Here is a 21,420-nt window from a genome sequence, read left to right as displayed (position 1 = left end):
GAATGAAAATTTCCCCTGGAACAAAGAAATGTCTGTTAGAATGGAAGGTTATGGGAACCTGAGGCTGATGACACATTACTGTGTTTCTATGTTCCTCAACTCTCCTCACTTCTTGGCTCCAGCTTTATAAAACTTGACAAAAAATCCTGCTGAATCTTGAAACCTTGACATGTCACATAGGCACGCTTGGCCTTGGGTTCTCATAGCACCAAAGGTTTATGTGATAACCTATGCTCTTTTGTTCCTCAAATAAGTGAATTTTTATATATGGAATTGAATAAAAATTAAGGCCTTACCTCACTGATACCTCGTTCAGAGCAGCGCCGTCTAATGCAGCAGTTAGTGGTCAGTGTGTTTTTTGCCTACTGAGAAAGATTAGAACATTTTGAGATATCCTAAGAAACCACAGGGTGAGGTGGCTAAGTATTCCAGTCTCTAGGAATACTCAACCATGGTTGGAATCAGCTTCATGCCTTCTCTCCCATTCAATAGTTATAAGATCTCGGTCTGGTAAGTTAACTTCTCTAAGCCCCATTTTCCTCATAGGTAATATAGGGTCAATAATAATTTCACCTCAGAGGGTGACTGTGAGGATTAGAAGAGATAACCCGTGTGAAAACACTCAGTGCAGTCCTCGGCACACAGTGAGAATTCAGAAAATGGTGGCTGCTATATATTATTAGTGATTATCTTAGCCCGCACCCAGGACCCCGGACAAGACTATTTTCACACAAACTGTTGTTTCCTGAATTCCCCCAGGGAGAGCACCGTGGAGCTCCCCGAAGACTCATGATATCTCCAAGAAGAGGCACAATCTACTTCTCGATATTCTTGGCATCCTCAAAGCTGACCGCAGGTATCAGTCCATGATCAGAGGGTCAGGGCCTGTGCTACGTGTACTGGCCTTGTCCTGGCAACCCCTGCCCTATTTTTAAGTTTTGTCTGCAGTTTCTGAATTAAGAAGGCCTGGCCTTACTGGAATATTCAGTCCTGGACCTTTTCATGTTTCAAATTAACTTTAATGAGCAAACAAGGAAAGATCAAGAGGCCTGCGGCTGGGACTTAGGGGGAACTTTGAAGCCGAAGCCAGGATGGGGTAGATGCCCTCTGGTGACAGGCCGGCGTTTGCTTTTGATGACAGTAACCCTTAGATCTTGTTCGTTTGAGCTGCAAACAGGGGCTCTCATACCAGAATACCTGAGATGTCATCTTTTGCAATGCCTCTGTGTTCCACATTCCACAAGCGGATTGAATACTGTGAGCAAGAAACCTGCTCTCATGCTTTTATTATATGCTTTGAGTAATACCAAGGTGATTAGGGCACATCAGTGCCCTCCAGGACTTTCTGTTCTGGTAGAGGAAATAAGATGTACACAAACAGCCGAATTAGGAGGGAGACTGAGACATGTCGTAAAAGAGGTACAAAGTTCCTTCAGATCGAGGAAGAAGCGATTGCTTCCGCCTTGGAGAAAACCAAGACTGCTGTATGCAGGAAGTTAGGTGGGAGCTGCCCTTTTAAAAATAGTCAGATTAGTCAGGTAGAGGTGAGCAGCGATCTTTCAGGTGGAGTACACAGTATGAGCCCTGGCAGGGAAATCCGGGGAATGTTCTGGAAATAGCAGGTTGCACCTATCCTGTGTCTTCTATCTGTGCTTTCATGGGAAAATCTCTTAATTCGAGCTCAGTTTCCTCATGGGGCTAGTTCTATCGACTCCTCAGAATAATTGCAGATTCAATGATTTATATTGGAACAGGCAAGTGTGTAGATTGTTGTATGTGCTTGAATAATGGTCGTTGGTGTCCGTCATGCCTGTTTCTGTTTCTTCCTTTTATTCCAGTCCCTAAGCTGGTGAGAAGCAGATCTCTAGGAACTTCTCCTGGAATCTGAGGTTCGGGGACAAAATAAAGGGAGCGACAGGTCAATACTGATGTCTGAGTAAGGAAGTTTAGGGTTGCCACAGGCAGGCCTCAGCGGTGGCAGTTCTCTCTCATGAAACGAGCGCCCTCGTCCTGGGCGGAACCAGTCCCGGACTGACTGTCCCCCTGTTCCCGCCCTTGTTACAAGCTCCGGATGGCATGGTCGTCCCGTCACGTCCACATCACCAGAGGGCTCTTCTTTCAAAGGCGTTTCCTTCACTGCTTCCCTGGCCTTCTGGTGGATGACTTGGACCCAGCTGCCCCCTGAGCGCAGTGCCACACTGACAGGATCTGTGGGAGTCACAGAGGTGAACTCAGCCCGACACCTGCAACCTAGGAGCTGCTAATGAACAATAACGCCTTTCGTAAAGGGCACACCCTGAAAAGCCTGAGAGTAGCATTCCGATGGAATACAGAGAAATGGGAAAGACATTCCATTTTAGGACCTGAGAGCCTTCGTAGAGGGGCTCTGAGCTGGGGCAAATGGCATGGGTAGGGGAAAGGCATTTCATACAGACAGAACTGCTAGAGGCAAGACAGGTATACAAGAATGCTTAGAGATCAAGATCACGTAGGCTGTGACTATGGCAGTGGGAATAAAAAACTGTGTGTTTTAAAGTGGAGAAAAGGGGGCAAGAGTCTGTTCCAAGTTGGCTCAAAAGAGCAGGAGAGGACAGGAATTGAGACATGAGTACAAACATTTTCGAGAAGGTTTTCCATAAAGGGGAACAGAGCAATAGGGCGACATACAAAGCACTTAGCACAGTGCCAAGCACATAGAAAGGGCTCAGTAAATGTTGGCCAAATGTTGGTCAAAGAAGGGCTTGACAACTCATGGGGTTGCTCAGTAAATGTGGGCCTACTGAATACGTGCCAATGAAAAGAAATGTAGGCAAAGGGGCTGGTCAGGAATAGCTTCTTGGAATCTTTTCCTTTGAGTGTGAAAAGAAATGATGGAGGTGGAGGAGGAGCATATTGGTGAGAGGGCGTTCCAGGCGTGAACCAAGGCACCAAGCTGGGGAGGAGTTGGGAGGGGCAGCCGGGCTCGAATAGAGAGACCTGGAGACCAGGCTGATAGAAGACCTTGCGTGCCAGCCTGTGACATTTGTTTTGGGTCTGTTTAGGGTGCCAGAGAGGTTGAGCCGTCAGGGATATAATGGGAGTGTAGCATTAATTGTGTTTTTCAGGCAATGTGCTCTGCTTCTATGCCAAGTGCCGAAATTGGGCAGGTTTCAACTTCTGCTGCAGACGATCTAATGAGAAGCACGTGTTTTTATGCTAACTCCAGCCTTCGGTTTCTTCCCTGAGTTTGGACAGTCCTGGGAATAAAATTTGGGAGATAGAGGTTAATGGGGAACCAGACTCACGTTAGGGATTTAAGGAGGGGTAGGGAGAAGGGGGTACGTAGGATGCTTGCTTGAAAACGGACTGTTTTTGCTGAAAGCCAGGCACGGCTCCCTCAGCTGGCTGTTAGCAGCAGGCTCTGGTTTCTGAGGCAGGGACCTTTAAGCTTTAACAATGCCTCTCCCATTTCCATAAATCAGGGTGACAGAACAATGACCTGGCTGGGTATTTTAGAGCTAAGGTGATTCATCTTGTCCCATAATGTTCTGACCAGGCATGGTTGGCACAGTTTGGTTCCCCTGGGGAATGAGTGGCAAGGGTGGGTGGAGAGGGCCAGCCCCAGGCTTAGGCCCAGTTGGACCTGGGTTTGAATCTCAATCTTTCACCTCCTGGCTATGTGACCTTTGACCAGTCCCTGAACCTCCATTACTTATCTGTCACATAAGGATGAGGCTTATTGTGAGGAGTCACTAGCTACAGAGTTTATTGCACAGGAAGAATGTTTATTATTGCCATTAGTTTTTTTAAACGCTGTCCAGCTCTGGCTAGTCAGTAAACGATGGTGTAAATGGAGACCTGTGGGAGAGAAGCAGCGGTCCTTCCTGGCCGTAATGTGACAGTTCTGCTAGTCACACTTAGCCCCAGATTGTCGTCCACCTTCAGCTAGCCTGTTTTGGTCACATGGTCCAGGTTAGAAGGAAAGGAGATTTCCTTCTCACAGGAGATTTCAGTCATTTCCGAATTCTTTACGTTATTAGATTATGACTCAATATCCTTTTTGATCCTGAGGCTTTTCACACAGAGAGATCGGGCAGGTGCACTGCTAGGAGTTATGAGCAGCAAAGAAGATGTTTGTTAACTGGTGACTTTAGGCTCTATCTGCACTCAGAGTTATAGCTTTCTATAAGGTCATCAGCTGTGGGCTGGGATGATGGAGACACCAGATAGGTCTCCACGGATGTTAGGGCCTTGCTTGCCTCACTCCACCTTGGAAAGTTTACAGTGCCCGCCACAGACGGGCAGCCACAGCAATTCAACATGGCCCCAGGGGTGGAGGTGGATCTGACCAGGAATGAAAGGTGTTGTCCTGACTACACTGCCAGGCTGGCAAATAGGCCTTTTGTTCCTGAAGTGTGGATCCTCCTTATCATTCTGTCCTCTTTTTGTCTTAAAAATGCAGACCCTTTTGGGTGGCGCCCAAATTACCAAAGCAGCAGAGGTCGGGATGGATCCTTTCTTTAGGAAGTTAAAAAGCTAGCAGCAGCCTGGCCTTGGAGGAAATCCCAGGGATTGGGACGAGCATGAAACATGGAGTTTGGCTGACAGTAGGTGCAATCACTCCTGAGCAGGACCCCAGAGGGGACGGCAGGAATCTGATAGGATTGAATAGGCGAGACAAGGTCCTGGGGCCCAGAGAAGGAGCACTGGTGCCTGAGGTTGCACAGGTTGACTGTGGTGGCTTAGAGTAGCCCTCCTCCTCGAGCCCCTGCTGGCTCGATCAGGGACTGAGTAGGCTCTGTCTGGCAGCCTCTTTACCTCACTGAGCTGCAGCACCGGAGACTGAAGCATCATCTTTCCCTGGAAGCTGGAGGGGAGGGACGTTGTTGCTGTATCAATAGCAAGAGCTTTGTATTCTGTCTCTCTCCTTTCTGAGAAAGGCTGTTTGGCAGATCTTACAGGGCTCTTATCCATGGGGCTCTTGGAGAAGAGGAGATGGGTCATGGTGGATAGCGAAGAATCCATTTCCTGACAGGCTAGCTGATAGGGGCTGAAGTGAGTGACATTACTTCTGTCCAGGGAGTGTCAAACTTTTATGTATAACTTTTTACATCTGCAGAAAACCAGGAAAAAGGGCTATGACCTCTCTTGTCTGATATTCACACAACCAAACCATTGATTCTTATGGCTATTCGAAGGAGATGAGTAATTTTGATGCCCCCGGGTCAGTGTTCAGAATGACCTGAAAAACTACAAATCGCTCTGAGCGACATGGAAGCTCTCACTTCTCTTGATGGAGAATTCCAGGCCCAGATCTGATTTTCAGTGTGCTGTGATAGAGCGTAGGCTGGCTAAGTAGCTGGCTGAAGCGTCTCAGAGCCAAATCTCTTTGCTGCAGATGGGATTGCTAAAACCACTTGGGGGAACTTCAGGATCTCTGAAAGCGTTAAAGTGACAGACCCTCTACTGCTTCCCTCACTGAGAAACTGGGGTGCCTCTTATGGGCTTTTGTATTTTTAGCTCATGATGGAAATGATGCTAATGAGAATGGGCAGGTCCTCTTGATTAATTATGATCAATTAACACAGATTATGGGTTGAGTGGGATATTTCTGGTGGCTCTAACCCTGACTTAAGTAGTTAGGATTTTCTGTACTTGGCTGCCTTCTGCCTGTCCTCCCAAGGGGAGGAGAAATTGAAATCCTTTTCAGGTGGTTTGTGACTCAGTGCCAGTCCGGCAGTGTTTTCTGCTCTCTCATGAGTATCGAAAGCTCCTGCATGCAGTGGAGATGAGGGTTACAGTTCTGTGGGAGCAACCTCAGCCCCGGGAGGAAGCTCTTTCCACACTGTGGGACACCCTTCCCCATCCACAGGCACAAGGTGGCTTGGTTGGACCAGCGCCACCATACCATGGGAAAAAAGCAGAGTACCTACCTAGATGTGGAACTGCTCCAACTCAAACACCCTGACCCCCTTTAGAAAATGCGCTTCCCTTTGATAACTGTTCCAAGGACTTCAATTTTTGGCAGCATAGCAGACCGATCGAATCTCCCCATCCCACCCCCCACAGGAAAAGATATGCTGGATAAAATAAATAAAATGGAGCAGAACAACATTATTGATTTTTATCCAGGATCTAAAGAAGAAACCCAAAACCTAGCTGACATTTGGGTGACAAAATATGAACTGTAACTCAACCACTGGATAACAAGTTTATGAGTTGGTCCTGTGGCAGGCAGTGGGGGACGGGACCCAGAGAGAAGCCCTACTTCTTGGGGTTTTTGTCTCAATAGAGGGACAGGAGGAATAGGCTTGGGCTCAGACATTGGGGGAACTAAAGCACAGATTTCAGTATAAGAGCTGGGTTTGGAAGTGTGGTCCCCTTCCGTGAAAGGGAGACTAACTCCTCCCACAGCTCACGCAGTAAGGAAGCTGCTCTCTACAAAGAGCCCAGGGTAGGAAACAAAACAAAGGACAAATGAGAATCCGAAGGCTCTCCAAATTCACAATACTCAAGTTTAGGGGGGCGCAAGAATCTCGAGCTGTGAAATTAATGTAAAATGTTGTTAGCACTGAACTACGGAAACTTGGCGGGGGAGGGGGAGGCGGGGGGTGCCCGGGAGAAGCCAATGAGAATCTCAAGGGAAAAACAACCCCCACTGAAGTGGGTTTATAATCAGATTTCTAGCCCCTGCCAAGGTGATCGTATGAGTTTGCTAGAACTGCTGTAACGAAGTACCACAGAGTGGCTGGAACAGCGATTGGTTGTCTCACAGGTCCGAAGGTGAGGAGTCCGAGATCAAGGGTCCGTAGGGTTGGTTCCTTCTGAGTCTGTAAAAGGAGTTTGTTCCATGTCTCTCCTCTTGTTTCCGATGGTTGGCTGGCAATCTTTGGCATTCCGGGGCTTGTGGAAGCATCACCCCAATCTCTGCCTCCATTTTCACACGGCATTCTCGCAGTGCGTCTGTGTCCAGATTTCCTCTTTTTTATAAGGACATCAGTCACATTGGAGTAGGAACCCATCCTACTCCAGTATGACCTCATCTTACATAATTACATCTGCAGTGCCTTATTTCAAATGAGTCCTGGAGGTTAGGACTTCGGCATAGGATTGGGGGGTGGGGCCAGTTCTACCCATAACAGAGATGATCCACAAGAAGGAAGGTCAGCTGATACACATGGTGAGAGAATAGCACCCCAGGAACGTACCGTAGAACGTAACATAAGAATCTGAAACAGAAGAGGCTCTTTTCCTCCCTCAGACTCAGTGTCCTCAGCTGTCACAGGGAGAAAACATCTTCCAGCCAACACGATTGTTATGCGGGTCAGATGAGATACTGTAGGGAAAGCTCTACAAACTGCGATCACGTGAGTTTTCATTTTTATTACATTAATTAAAAACAATAACTCCCATTGATCAAGAGTTGTACTAAAGTCTGTCTCATTCAATTCTCACCACAACCCTGTGTGGTAAATATCCTCATTTTATGAGTGAGGAGACTAAGGCTTAGTTAGATAGGTTCAGTCATCTGCCTAAAGTCACATGTCTCATAAGTGGCGAAGCTAGAACTGAAACTTTGGCCTGTCAGAGTCTAAAGTCTGAGCCTTTACTTATTCGGAATAGTTCTTGGTGTTAGGGCTGAGTTCTGGGCAGTGGTGAGGCTGAGAAAGTGGCTAAAGAAAGAGGACATGCTTTCTACTGAGCAGGAAATGCCAATCTAATGGGGACAGTGAGTAGATGGAGATTTCTGTTGAAAGCGAGTGAGCATGGTGTTAGAGGGTGAGGGGAAAAGAGAAATAAAAAAATGAATGAGACCTAGTCCGGGCCCTGGGGGAGGCGGGGGACTGAGAGAGCAGAAGGAGCCTCTGACCCCAGCAAGAATGCGGGGAGGGGGCGGTCAGGAAGGCAGGGAGGACTGCAGGGGCAGGCGACTTTGACCTGACTTGGATGGAGTATGCCTGAGGGTATGGGCTCTGTTTGGAATCCCAGTTCTACTGCTTACATGTTGTGTGACCTGGTATATTCTTGAAACCTCCATTTCTGAAACTATAAAATGGAAATAATTATTCATTTGCCTTCTTACCAGCCACCTGCCTCTTCTTTCTCTCTAAAGAACCCCGTTTTTTGTTTTGCTAGCTCCCCTCCCTCTCCTTTGTATCAGAGGAGGCGAGGCTGGGCTCCAGCCACGGCAGCAGAGACTTGAGCAGGCTGAGCACATAGGAGATTCCCTTGCTGGTGATGGATGTAGTAGATATGGGCTTGAAATCCAGGTCGTCGGGGAGATGTGAGGGTGTGCCTGCTCCAGGGTTTCCAGAAGGCCCTCCCCCCATCCTAAAGAAACATGTATTTATAAAACAAAGCTCTCTTTCTGCCTCTGGACATTCTGTGAGGATGTGATATCTGGAATATGGCAGCATCCTGAAACCCTAATGGTTGCTAATCTGAGGACAAGACCAACGGGAAGGGCAGAGAGAAAAACTAGAAGTAACCTGGAGAAATAACCTGGATCCTTGATGACTTCATTCAGCCACTGTACCACCCAGCTCTGGGGCTGCACTGCCTCTGGGGTTCCTGTAAAGTGAGAGAATCAATTTCTTTTTGCTTAAGCCAGTGGAACCAGTTTTCTCTTTGTAGCCAAAAACATCCTAAATGACTTATTACCTGATAGATTTGCGTGGAATAAATGAGGCGATTCCTATCATGTGTTTAGCACTGTGAAATGCTCACGATGATCATTTAATAGGATACTTTATTATGGAATTATATGTCTTTCTTCTTTACTAATACGTGTCATATTTCTCCAAATATATATGAGAACATTTTTGACCAGAACCCAACCTTCTGCTTCCTTGGTGGCCAGCTCAGTTGTGAAGCAAATTGTAGATATCGCATATGTATTTCATAACATGTGTGTGTGTATAAAATTCCCTAAATGTAACCCTGATAGACAGTCTAACCAGATGCCCTTGTGAGTAGGGGCGGAGACTCTGTTCCCAAGAAAAATGTTTTATTTTGCTACTGGAAAGTGAATTTCGAGAGAATCTAATCTAAGTAGTTTGAAAAAGGGAAAAATGGCAGACTTCTCTAAAGCTGGAAGGTGCCAGAATCCCAGGCTCTAGGGGCTGGAAAAGACCTGCAAATCATCTCGTCCATCTTCTTTATTTCTCGGCTGAGGCCTAGAGAGCCGTCAGGGTCACACCGCTAGAAGCCAGGCCAAGGATTAGGACGCAACCTCCAGACTCCTGCCCGATCCCTTTCCTTTATTTGCCATTACTTTCTCGACTTTCTCCGGAGTCGACTTCCCTTAAAACCTGAGTAAAGGGGAAGCCCTCTCTCCGGAGGCTGTTTGGGCTGAGAGGGATCCATGAGAATCCATGGGAATCTGTGCACCCACTTCCTACCAAGGTCGTCCTGCAGAGTCGCTGCCAGGGACCAGGTGGCCTGGCATGAGATCTGAGACTCGGCACCCTTTGTTGAATGCAAACATCAGCCCCTCGTTCCTAACAGGTCACTGAGGGCCAGGAGTTGGGAAGAGGCGTCTCCCTGCCCATGCGCTGATCAGCTCCTAGCGTGGAGGGCCCATAACGGGTAATGGGAGACTCCCCATTCCGGCCAGGACGGTGTAGCCCCGACGGGCTGCATGGCAACATCCATCCCAGGGTGAGATTTGGAAACTCTTGAAAGACCTTCGTTCCAGTCTGCCCTCGTCTGGCTCTGCACGTGGCCTACCCTCACCCGCCCCACCCCCACCCCCCACACCATGCGCAGTCACAGCTTCGTTCATGCCGGTTCCCACACCCGGATGCTCTTACCTACTGTCGTCTGCTCCTCAGGCCCAAGGTGTTGGCCGAATCGATTTAAATTTCAGTGCGAATGTGTACCCCTCCTTCAGAATTAGCCACACCCTCCTCTATATTTCCCCTGTACTTGGTTTATTCCATCGTCATAAACATTAATTCAAGATGGCTTTAGTAGGGTTTTTTCTACTAGATCATAGTTCTCAAACTTAAATGCAGTCAGTTCACCTGGAGATCTTGGTAAAATAAAGACTCAGATTTGGTTGGTCTGGCATGCGGCCCAGGAGTCTGCGTTTCCAGCAAGCTCCAGGGTAATGCCAACACTGGTGGCTTCTGGGCCATCCTTTGGGTGGCAAGGTACTACTTTTGACAAGGTAGTTGCCATGTCTAATTCATCTTTTTAATACCAGCTTTTAGCATAGTGTCAGGCTGATCATAGGTGGTTAATACACATTTGTTGAATTGAAAGAAAGTGGGTTAAGATACTGGTGTTTCTGGGGTGTCTCCTTTAAATGTAAATATGTGATCTGGGCAGTATTAGAAAACCGTCGTGGCTGGGATGGCAGAAAGTAGGGGGGGGCATGACTTGGGGCTCACAGGGAGCTGAGTGGGACCAAGACTTCAGCTTTAGAGATCCAAAAACTCAATTTTATCTGTCTGTTTAGGTTCTGAAGGACTGACTGACAATAATATATTAATATAATTATGTATTAATATATTAATATAATAAGGCCAATTTATTCATTAACATGAGAGGATGTGTCTGTCTGTCTTTCCAGTGACTGAATTACTCATGCATGCTAATGAGGTGCCCCCACCAACCACCCATGCCCTCCCCACCAGGCTCCCCGCCATCCACCCTGGGACCAACGTACCTAGGGACAACGTAGCTCAGAACATTGACTCAGAACACATACAACTAAATGAACTTGTGGCAGAAATACAGCAGGTGAAAGAAAAGCTTGGCAAATTGTCCCTTTTCCAAACAAATTTCACTGCTGTGGTAGACTACTTCCTTTCTCTCAACTGTGGTCTCTCTCCTTGGGTGGCACCAGATAAGGAAGGATAAAGTCTTGCTTCTGAGTATCTGTGTTTCTGGATTTCGTGTTGAGCAGCCACTCCTCCTTCAGCCAACACATCCTTCTACCAGGAAGCCCAGCTTCAAAATAACTGATTCTCTCTCAGCTCTTTCCAGCTGCACCTAGTCTCGATACATCCAGGTGGGCATTTTAATGGTGGGAGTGTGTGTGGCATCAAGTATTTCAGGGTAGGAGGCTTCTGCAGAGACAACTGAGTTGATTTGATGCTTACTCCCCTTGTTTCCCAATTCTGGGGCCCTCACATTTGGCCTTTTTTCTTTACACTACCACTGAGGGGGACAGATCAAGATCGAGCCAGTGGGCCGGCTGGAGAGCTGGACTCCCCTATGGCCTGGGGTTCCCGTCAGCTGGGGAGCTGGCTGGGAAGGGGGCTCATAGCCTTGACCCACTTACACATTTGCCTCATGCTGTGCTGGCGTTTTCTTGAACTTCTTGTGGACAGTCAGCTTGTGAGTGAGTCTCTCAGCATATATTTTACCAACTAAGCCGCTAAGCATGTGACATCCTGTGAGTCACTTCTCTTCGGATTTCAGTTTCATCTTCTGTGAAAGGAAGGCTTTGGAAGAAATAGGCTCTAGGGTCTCATATAGCCCTAAGATTATCAACTTAAAGTAATTTATATTTATAACCTGCTTTAAAATACAACATTTTACTGACTCCTCACAATTCCACATTTACCTAAGAAGTGAATGAGTCTTAGAGAAGATAAATACTTTGTCTTAAATGGCCATACTAGGTCTCAAACACAGATCATTTTCTTCATCACTGACTGATAATGTCTGTTGGGGCCAAACCAGGAGGGTTTTCTACTTATCTGGCTCCCTCGTTTCTCCCTTTTCCTGACTCTTCCTCCTCTGGGTCTGGTCTGCTTTTACCTTGTCTTATTTCTGCTGTGTTTTCCATGTTCTCTCTCAGCCTTCTCAACCTCTTTCTCCTTCACCTTTCCTTCCTTCTCCCTCCCCTACTCATGCCTCTCTTACTTAGCCTTCTCTCTCCCCTGCCCTCTCTCCTCCCCCTGCATGCCAACCTCTCTTGGTCAACATTGCTGGGTTCTGCTTTTGTAAAGATGTCGCCCCGCGCCTGGGTGAATCTGTGGGTCGGCGAGGGAGATGGTGTCCCAGCGTGGTCCAATGACCAGGGTGGTGGTTCCTAGTCTAGTGAAGTGGTTTCCAATTATCAGGTGAAGGATGGTCTGCGTTGGAATCACAAGTGGTAGGAAACAGGTTTGAAACCAAATGCAGATTCCTGGGCCCCAACCCAGAGACTTTATTCAGTAGGGTCAAGGTAAAAACTTAATACTCTGTATTTTTGAAAAGCTCTCTTGAGATAATTACTATGAGCAGTAAGGTTCGTACCTTGCATTTGGGACCTGTACCCACCAGGTCCTGTCTCTGGGGGTAAGCCAGGGAGTGGCCAAGTACCTGCAGTGGTACCAGGAGGGTTGCCTCGGATAGAAGCCTTCCTTGTAGCTCACGGGGCATCAGTTAGTGAGTGTGGCGCCTGCTCCTTCCCCATCCTAGGTGGATGTCCCATAGGTGGTATGTCTGGATCAACAGGGGATGCTCCTTGCTTCCGCCACATTTGGGCAAGTGGTTTTCTGATGTGCATTCCACCTGTTATTTGCTATAAGTCCCCAAACCAGAAATAAGTCCATTCTTTTTATCCATTTTGACGACACTTCCTTCTCTTATACAGTTGTCACCTCTGTTATTGGCTGGAAACAGGTAAGAAGAGAGCAATTTTCACTCAATTGCCTCTAATAGAACATGAGTTTCCTAATTAGTTTAATTAGTTTTCTAATCAAATACCAGGACTTTCCCCCTATGAGCTCTCTGGGTTCTGACGGCCACACATGAAGAATTGGATAGAATCTTTGATGCTATCTAATCTCTGCCACACTAATGAATCCTCCCAGCCTGTTCCTAAAAGGCACATGTGCTGTATCACCAAACTCTTTGTGGGGATCACTATCTGCCCTTGGTTTACACCATGTGCCCTCAATGGGGACAATATTGCCCCCAAGAGGGTGACAAATTATAACTTTAGATACTACAATGGTTTGTGGCCCTCCAAAGGGCCACAGGACATAAAATATATAGATTATCTGTGGTATTAAATTTTCATGGGGGGGGAAGGGAATAAGGGAACACATGTTGAGTAAGTTTCTTAGGGAAGACAAAAACTAGAAAAAGGGTTGAGAAAAACTAGTTTATGTAAAGGAGTCTGTGTCTCTGGCTGAGAAGTTATAATTAAACCAAATCATCCACTAAAATACACTCGTTAGATATTGTCTCACTCACCCACACAGCACTTCTGCTTAGTCTTCTTATTTCTTAAAACACACACACAGCGCACACACACACACACACACACACAGGCACACACACACACACACACTAAGGAGTAGATACAAAATGACATTATAGAATACATACCAACTACAGGGTTGGGATCCAGTCAACACTCTTGCCCTCACCAACAACTGTGAGAAGAGAAAAATGTCATTATTTTCAATGTCTTGTGTGTCTCTCAAATCTATCCTGTCCTTCCCCTTTCAGAGGTAATCATTTTCCTGAATTTTGATTATACTTCCACATACATGTTCACATTGTTCAGTTTTGTGCATTTTTGAACTGTCTATATATGGAAGCATATAGTATATTATTATTTTGAGACATTCTATTTTCATTTAAAATTATATTTTTGAAGTTCTATGTACTAGAGTTCTTCGGAGAAACAGAACCTATAATATATATACACATATATATATAAAATTTTTTATGAAGAAACGGCTCATGTGATTATGGAGACAGAGAAGTCCACCATCTGCTGTCTCAGGCTAGAGACGGTGGTATCACTGCAGTCTGAGTCTCAAGACCTGAGAACCAGGGTTGCTGATGGTATAAATCCCAGTGCAAGGGCAGGAGAAGACTATGTCCCAGCGCAGAAGACAGGCCAAAAGAAAAAGGGACAGGTTCTTCCTTCCTCTGCATTTTGTTCTATTCAGGCCCTCAATAGATCGGATGAAAACCTACCCATTTTGGTGTGGGCCGTCTACTTTACTAAAGCTATTGATTCAAATGGCTCTTAAGACTGTTGAGACCCAGGGGAATACATTGGTACCTAGTGTTTGTATGAGGTTATATGTGAGGAATCGTAAGGGATGTACCCTACACTGTGTGTTCTCCATGTGAGTTCTTCCTTATATTCTGTGAATTTGGGAGAGAAGGAAGGAAGGTAGCGTTGGTGTCAAGGACAAGTGAGAGGAGAGGCGAGGGGCATCTATAGCATAGTCTCTGAGAATGGCAAATGCCCAGGCATCATGCTGGAGAAAATGCTTATTTCATTGTTTGGCAATGGTTCGTTAGTTATCAATGAACCAGAGCAGAAGAGCAGAACGGAAACCATGACACCCACCCCACTGTAATGTGGGTTCCCTCCAAAACCATTTCCCTTCTGTACGTGGATGCAGTGAGCTGGAGAGAGGCTATAAGTCGACTTCAGGAAGCTCTCTCCACACTCTGGAGCCTGAGCTGGCCAAACCCGGGCCTCATGTCTCTGCCTTTGGCCAGATCTCCCTTCGCCTCCAGGGGAGGCTTTGAGGGTCACCTGTATCCGGGGTTGTCTTTCTTCTTCTACGGACTTTATCATGCACAACTTGTGTTCAGGGCCTCGTTATGCAGCTACCCAGTCCAGCACCTGCCGTGCCGTCCCCGGAGCCAAGGAAGATGGGCCAGGCTGCAGCAAATATACTACATTGGGTTGGTGAAGATACTGAGTGCCTGCCTTTTAGTCGCCCAAGAGATGCACAACATTCAGGGACAGTTTGTACTTATTAGCAAGATATATCATCAGAGAAACTTTCTATACCACAAACAGTGGCAGCATCTCACTCTCTACGTGAGCGTCTTCCTGAGTGGGTGTGTAGATGTCGTGAGCCAGAACCTGCTGCCCCAGAGGTGCACTGCTCTGGAGCATGGTGCCCAAGCCCTGGGCACATTCCTGTTTCTGCCTCTGATGGTGTCTCACATGCAGGATTCAGAAGGAGTGGAACTGCAGTGTCACATCCTGCTCACCCAGGCCGTCTTCCTGCTGACACTGGCGATCACCGCAGAGGTGTGGGCTCCCAACATGCCGCAGCTCGGGGTGATGAAGGCCTTTTTTTATATGATTACGGGCTCTTGGCTGATACAGATAGGATTTATACTACACAGACCAATCTCAGGCTATGAATGGATGGACGATGACAAAAATAACATTATATTTGTCACCACTTTCTTCTGCTGGCATGTGACTTCCATTGCCATTTTGATGATATGGATCTATGGCTTCTTCTTTTTATGGTATCGTTACATTTCTTGATGTCTGAACTTGGATGAGCCCGAAATGGTTCCTGTCACCTGTACATTCTGGAACACCTGGTTGAGAAACTGAGGGAAGTGGAGCTGTCAGAGAAGAGGACCGGGCACCCTTCCTTCAGGGGTCTCACCTGGGGCAGCAGACTCTGCTGGAACAGTCATGCCCCGGCCCCCCCTTTCTGGCTTCGGCTTCTCTCAGTCTCATCTGCTAAGCCGCATGCAGAAGACAGGTGAATGAAACACAGGAGGCTCGAAACTATGTCCTTTGCTCTCAGCTCCCCAAGTATTTCCCCTACCTGCCCTCACTCTCCTCAGCTCCAGCCACGGCAATCTGCTCCCCCACCTCCTCTCTGCACTCCTGACTCCCTCCAGGAGAATGGTAAAATAAAGGTATTATATCCTGCCTTTGGGTCTTTATGAAATACCCCTCACCCACCACATAGAATACACCAACTAGTCGCATTTAGTCCATCACAGTAATTTACATACTTTAATACCTCCTAATAATTTATCTATCGTAATAACCACCTCCTCATCCTTTTTCTTTCTAGATCTCTGTAATGCTCATACTAAACCCAAACTGCAATTTTGAATATATAGAACTCATAAGACTGTTACTCTTTCTTTTGATTATTTTATGATTTATCAAAAGGAAAGTCCGAATCTTTTTTTTTCAGCTTTATTGAAGTATACTTAATATACAAAATATTGAACATATTTAATGTACATATTTCGATGAGTTCGGACCTGTGTGATACTGTGACAACATCACCACAATCCTTACAGGCGGTTTCCTCTGCAGGGTCTTGTAGAACAGAATAACCCCCTGCACATTGTGAGGCTCAAAAGGGTTCGTCTGCTTCCAGAATTTTTCTGTCTCCCTGAGTGTAGTCTGTCAGATTCTTCTATTTGGGTAAATCAGCCCATTGCTCTGTACACACCTCAGTCAATTCCCGGGTAGTAGACTCACCCGAACCCACTCCTTTCCTGTTCGCATGTGTCACAAAATCCAATGGCTTGTTTACTTCACAGACTTTTCTTTTTAATCCTACAACTACCCTCCCAGGTCAGTTTGTAGATGATAATCTGAAACTCAAAAGGGACAAGAAACTGGCTTAACATTTTTCTGTCACATAATGCTATAGCTGGGTGTCTTGGAATTCTGGAGTAAATTATTGGGGATTTGCAAAAGAATGTCTTCGTTACACATTCTGCTTCTCTCCCTGCTGTTCCCAGGAGATGGGGAATCCATCGAACATCCCTTCCCGGTCATAGCTAAAATACCTAGGCTTAGGACAAAGTGAGGCTGAGGCAGGAATTCTAGGTCATCATCCTAGTTTCCCTTTTGCTACTAGTTCCTAGGAGAACTAGATGTGTCCTTCTTCTTTTGGTGGTGGCCCTGCTCTTGTTAATTTTCTGGTTCAAAAGTTAAGGTGTAGCAGGGGCGAATTGTTGTCCGGTTGTTAAGGGCCTCTACTCTCTGGTTTGGGGGGCTGATAAGCATTCTGAGTGATTGCAAAGGGAAGAGGTGCTTCCCAGTGTCATTGAGAGGGGGCTGGGCAATGTCTCAGAATTCAAGATGGCATGCATGTGCAGGACATCCAGCGTATGACCAGCAGGCAGCTCCACATGGAAGGCTTACACTTTGAGCCAGTGGGGCCATCAGGTAACAATGCTGCTCTGCCCTGGAGATGAGCAGTGGTCTCTGGGATGGAAATGAGATATTCCTCAGGTCCCCAGCCATCCCCAGAGCTTCCAGGGACTTGCTGCCTGATGGGGCCCCAGGGTTCTCCAGCAGTCATGGCTCCCAGACGTGTCTTATTGGCCGATATTCTGCCCTTGCCGCGTAGTTCTGGTTCCTCCAGCTCTGCCTTCTGTGGGAATATGCTCACTCGTGTGGGTTAGGGCTTGGAATTAGGCAGGTTCCTTCTACCTGCAAGAGCCCGCTCCTGTGACCCAGCCTCCCAGACACTTGCCGGGTTCCAGGTCCCTCGCTACCCGGGGCTGCGCGGCCCTCGCATGCGCAGTACGGACCCTGTCTGTGGGCCTTGGGAAGCTGGGGATGCCAGACCTATGGAGTCCCAGCCCTTAGTCCAGCTTCTCTGCTTCTCCTTGATCTTGGTGACCAACGGAGCTCAGCAATTTCCTTTGTAGGCTCGGCCCTTTTCCTGGTTGTCGCTTCCGGGTCTCATCACCTCGTTTCTCCCCCACAAAGTTGGGAATCTTTCCAAGCTTCGCCCAGCCTCGCAGGAGTTCCTTCCTGTAGCCCAGATGAAACCCCTCTAGTGCCTTGAAGTTGGAGAAGTAGCGAATCTGTTTTTCCTCTACATCTTTTTTTTTTTAGTGATATAGCAAAACTCTGTTTTCTACTTCACCCAGGCCTCCTCTTTTTGACTTAAGATCATATTTTAGGGTTTTTAACCTAAAAATTGATAGTTTTTTGCTACTACGGTTGGACCTCATCTTGGGGCAATATCTTTCACTAAGTTATATAAAAGGGCAGGAAAACAAAGCAGAAATATTAATATTTCAAGATATTATCTCTACAAAGGTGAAAGTTGAAGAGATACCAAAGCCACTTATTGACAGATCTGTCCCATTTCTGAGTACTGTTGAGGTCCTGTTAGATACTGATGAACTCATTCTAGTAGTAAATTAGTGCCTCCAAATATTATTATGCCTCGCAGCATGTATCTTTAGGCTAAATTAATAAATATCGTCAGGGGCCTCTAATTAATAAGTATTTCTGAGACCTATTATAATGGTGGAATGGACAGACTTGCTGTTTGGCTGAGAAGGCCCTTCACGTATTCCTACATCACAGTATGTCTTTGCACTCTGATGGTAATCCTGAACTTTGAAATGTAAAACCAAATGAAGATAATTTTGGAGAAAAACAAAAACAAAAAACCCAAATAGTTTTGGAGAGAGGTGTAATCTTCACCACTATCCACCAGAGGGCACCATCCTCACATGAGCGGGGAAAGGGCACTTGCTCCCCATTTGGTATTTGAACTGTCAATTTAGTAGAAATGAAGGAGGGATGAAGAGGAGGGCAGACAACTACAGAAGTGTTGTCCACGCATCCAGTATACAATGAAGATTTGTTTGTTTCCTGTTAAACTTAGATGTATGGATATGAATCAACATAGTATTCAATTGATAGACACATATTTATAGATCTGTGTACATGGACGTGTATAGATATATAGATACATATATATCTATATATACATCTACATATATACATATATATATCTATATGTGTATCTATATCTAAATATAAATATCTATACATATAATAGTTAGATACCTAACGTGTATGTATCTCAAAAACACAACAGTGTCAAAATCCCCCTTGAGCTAAAATGACTGCTTTTTAGCAACTTTATGAAAGTCATCAAACTGTTCTTTTCAGCTCATCACATAATAAGCATGTAATAAATAGTTAGTGAATGAGTAAATAAAGAACCTAGTACAGGCATAGCACAGTTGAAATGTCGGGTTAATTCTGATCTGATCTGTCTATGGACAGAAAGTTTTCTGCTCTTTTCCTTGAGCTGGTCATGATAGCACATTGAGTAGCCCTGGCTCCATTTATGGTCGAAAAACAACATTGTATCATCTTGAGAAAAATTAACATGAAAGACAAATATAACTTCTTTCCCACATTGCATCCTGCTTGCTTCTATTTTTTCTGGAATGACTAGTCTAGATCAATGGAGGACTGACCAGGATTAGAAAAACTGGGGTCAAAACTGGTCACAGAAGATCTCCAGTTATTGTGTATGCTATGTTTTGATGCAATAGTAAATGGCTTTGTTCCAATCTTCTGGTAAAATTCTTAGATACGTAGGATACCTTTTCTTAAAAAAATAGCTCCTTTCCATATAGATATTATTTACTTCTTTTATAACACCTGCGGGAAAGTCTAATTGAACATATAAGGGTACACACAAGAAGTGGTGGGAGGAATTATACAGAAAAATAGATTGTTGTGAGGGAGTCCGCAGAATTTAATTTTAAGTCCATTAAAATACATTTTTTTCATGTGAAAAGGAGGTTTGATTTATTGGCATATTTGAAATAGCATTGGCTCTTGAATTAAATAGGCAGAAGCAAATCTCAGTGTTGTACTTACTATCTTTCAATAGAAAGGAGGTGATAATAATCTCTATTTTGCAGGACTGTGAATTGAATGAGAACAAAGAATAAACCACCCAGTCTAATTTCTTCATGGACGGCATTCAGCTCATGTTTATTCTCTCCCTTTTCAAAGCCAGTGGCAAATGAAGTAACCCAGAGGGAACAGCAAACCAGAGGGAACTATGTGGGAAGGAGGAAAAGGGGTGAAAACAAAACTTGGATAGTAGGTTGAATTTTCCAGCTTATCTGAGAGAAAAGTCAAGTTATTAAATATTCACGGGATAGCTGTTAAATTTCCAGGAGGATATTACATCCAAAAGACACATTAGAAATAAATAAAGAGATCCCTGCTTTCCCAAAGTATAAAGTCAAGTTAAATAGATAGAACTTAAACTTAAGATCTATAATTGGACAACAATTTTAAAGAACCCGTCAATACATACAAAGTAGTATGGACTAAAGGCCTAAGTATAGGAAGAGTCTGGTACCTTCAAGGGTATCCATGAGATCAGGTAACATAAAGACTGATGGAATCTGGAACCCCTCAGAGGAGGTGTCATTGTGTGTTCACAAGGAGCGGGCTTCTGTTGACTGGGGGGATGATTCAGCCCCTAATCAATTACAGTGGCAGGAAGTGGATAGCACCATGAGCATTGCCGGTGAGTCTCTGAGAGGGCGCTCCGAGGCTTTGAGCCTCCCAAATGAGGCGGACCACTCACCTTCCCGGTCACTAAGAAATCTGAGTCATTTAGGGAACCCATATGTGGCTCTTCTGTTATTCATGCCCTTTACTTTCCTTTTCTCTTCTTCTCCCCACCCTAACCTGCCACCTTATGCCACCAGGCCTCGTTCATAAGACAACTAAGACAACTAAGAGGCAGGAAGTAAAATGCAGATCGGGCCATCACGTGCCATACCTCCTCCGGGTGGAAGGCTAGCACGAGGTTTGGAATTATCCAGTGACTTCTTTTGTTCACCCTTTGGTATTACTGTTGTGTGGAATGAGTGTTGAAAGCCTTCCCAACTTATTAGGAAGTCTGGAGGCAAACAGGTGAGAATGGAAAAACAGGAATAAAGAAATAGTAGGATGAAGGGGAGGATCTGAAGAGCCTTGTTCCTATACCCTGTTAAGACTGTCTTGTTAATGGAACGCCCTGTCATAGTTGAGCCCCTTGTCACTAGCAGTATATGTAGCTATGGAACACAACCAATTGGAAAATTTCTGCCAAATCCTACTTTCCTATACTGAGAAACCCTAAAGCTTGAAGGTCTTCTCTTGAAAGAACAAGCCATTCAACATTTATAGAACTTAGACATTGTACAAACCCTTTTAGTACCTAGGGGAAGAAAGATGAAAGGGACAAGTCCCTCCTCTCATGGAATTCCTTCTGGTGGGGAAGACAGATACATCAGCGGATGAAAACAGTGACTTGTTCATTGTAATGGTGGCAGATGTACCTGATGGTGCAGGGGGTGCGGATCCATTTTACCGTTGTGGTAGATTCTACCATGCTTGGTTCACCACACAGATTATATGTGAACCAGTTCTTGATGGATGACGAGTCATTTGTGAAACAAACTAAGGTTGAGAGGACATTTCAGGCCATGGGAACACAAGAACAGAGACGTGGAGGTTGGAATGAGAATACATAGCATGTGTAAGAAAGAGCAATGTCTTGGCTGGTCGACAGGAGGTGGCATGCTGTGGGATGGTGGGAGATGAGGCTGGGAGGAACGCAAAAGCCAGATCTGGTGAAGTCTCAGAAACTGTACTAAGGAGTTTGGACTTGACCTTGTTAGGGCATTGAGGAGTCTTCGAAAGTTTTAACAAAAACAGCATCGAAAGGTTATGGTGGTAGTAGGGACTGTCCTTGGAAAGGAGAGAGACTGGAGGCCATTTTAAGAAACTGATACAGTAATCTAGGTGGGAGATGATAGAGGTCTGAAATAAGGGAGTGACTTTGTGGATGGAGAGGAGAGGACAGATTTCAGAGATGTGTCGAAAGGGAAATCACAGAACATGGTCCTCTGTTGCACATA

General features: G+C 45.7%; 2 protein-coding genes across 2 annotated transcripts in view; both read left to right on the top strand.

Moving 5' to 3' along the window:
- RGSL1 (regulator of G protein signaling like 1) overlaps positions 1-21,420 on the top strand; it is an 85,610-nt gene that overhangs the window by 22,467 nt on the left and 41,723 nt on the right. Inside the window, exon 3 of the mRNA XM_039881301.1 lies at positions 760-856. Coding sequence (XP_039737235.1) covers positions 790-856 — 67 coding nt within the window. The 5' untranslated portion in view covers positions 760-789. The remainder of the gene's footprint in view (positions 1-759; positions 857-21,420) is intronic.
- LOC120617589 (transmembrane epididymal protein 1-like) lies at positions 13,580-15,400 on the top strand. Its single transcript, XM_039881308.1, has one exon. The coding sequence runs from the start codon at positions 14,303-14,305 to the stop codon at positions 15,236-15,238; it is 936 nt and encodes a 311-aa protein (XP_039737242.1). The 5' UTR covers positions 13,580-14,302; the 3' UTR covers positions 15,239-15,400.

This window comes from Pteropus medius, unplaced genomic scaffold (genome assembly GCF_902729225.1).
Source record: "Pteropus medius unplaced genomic scaffold, Ma_sr-lr_union100, whole genome shotgun sequence".
NCBI classification, from domain to species: domain Eukaryota; kingdom Metazoa; phylum Chordata; class Mammalia; order Chiroptera; family Pteropodidae; genus Pteropus; species Pteropus medius.
The sequence above is the reverse complement of the archived record's forward strand: the minus strand, read 5'-3'. Positions and strand labels throughout refer to the sequence as shown.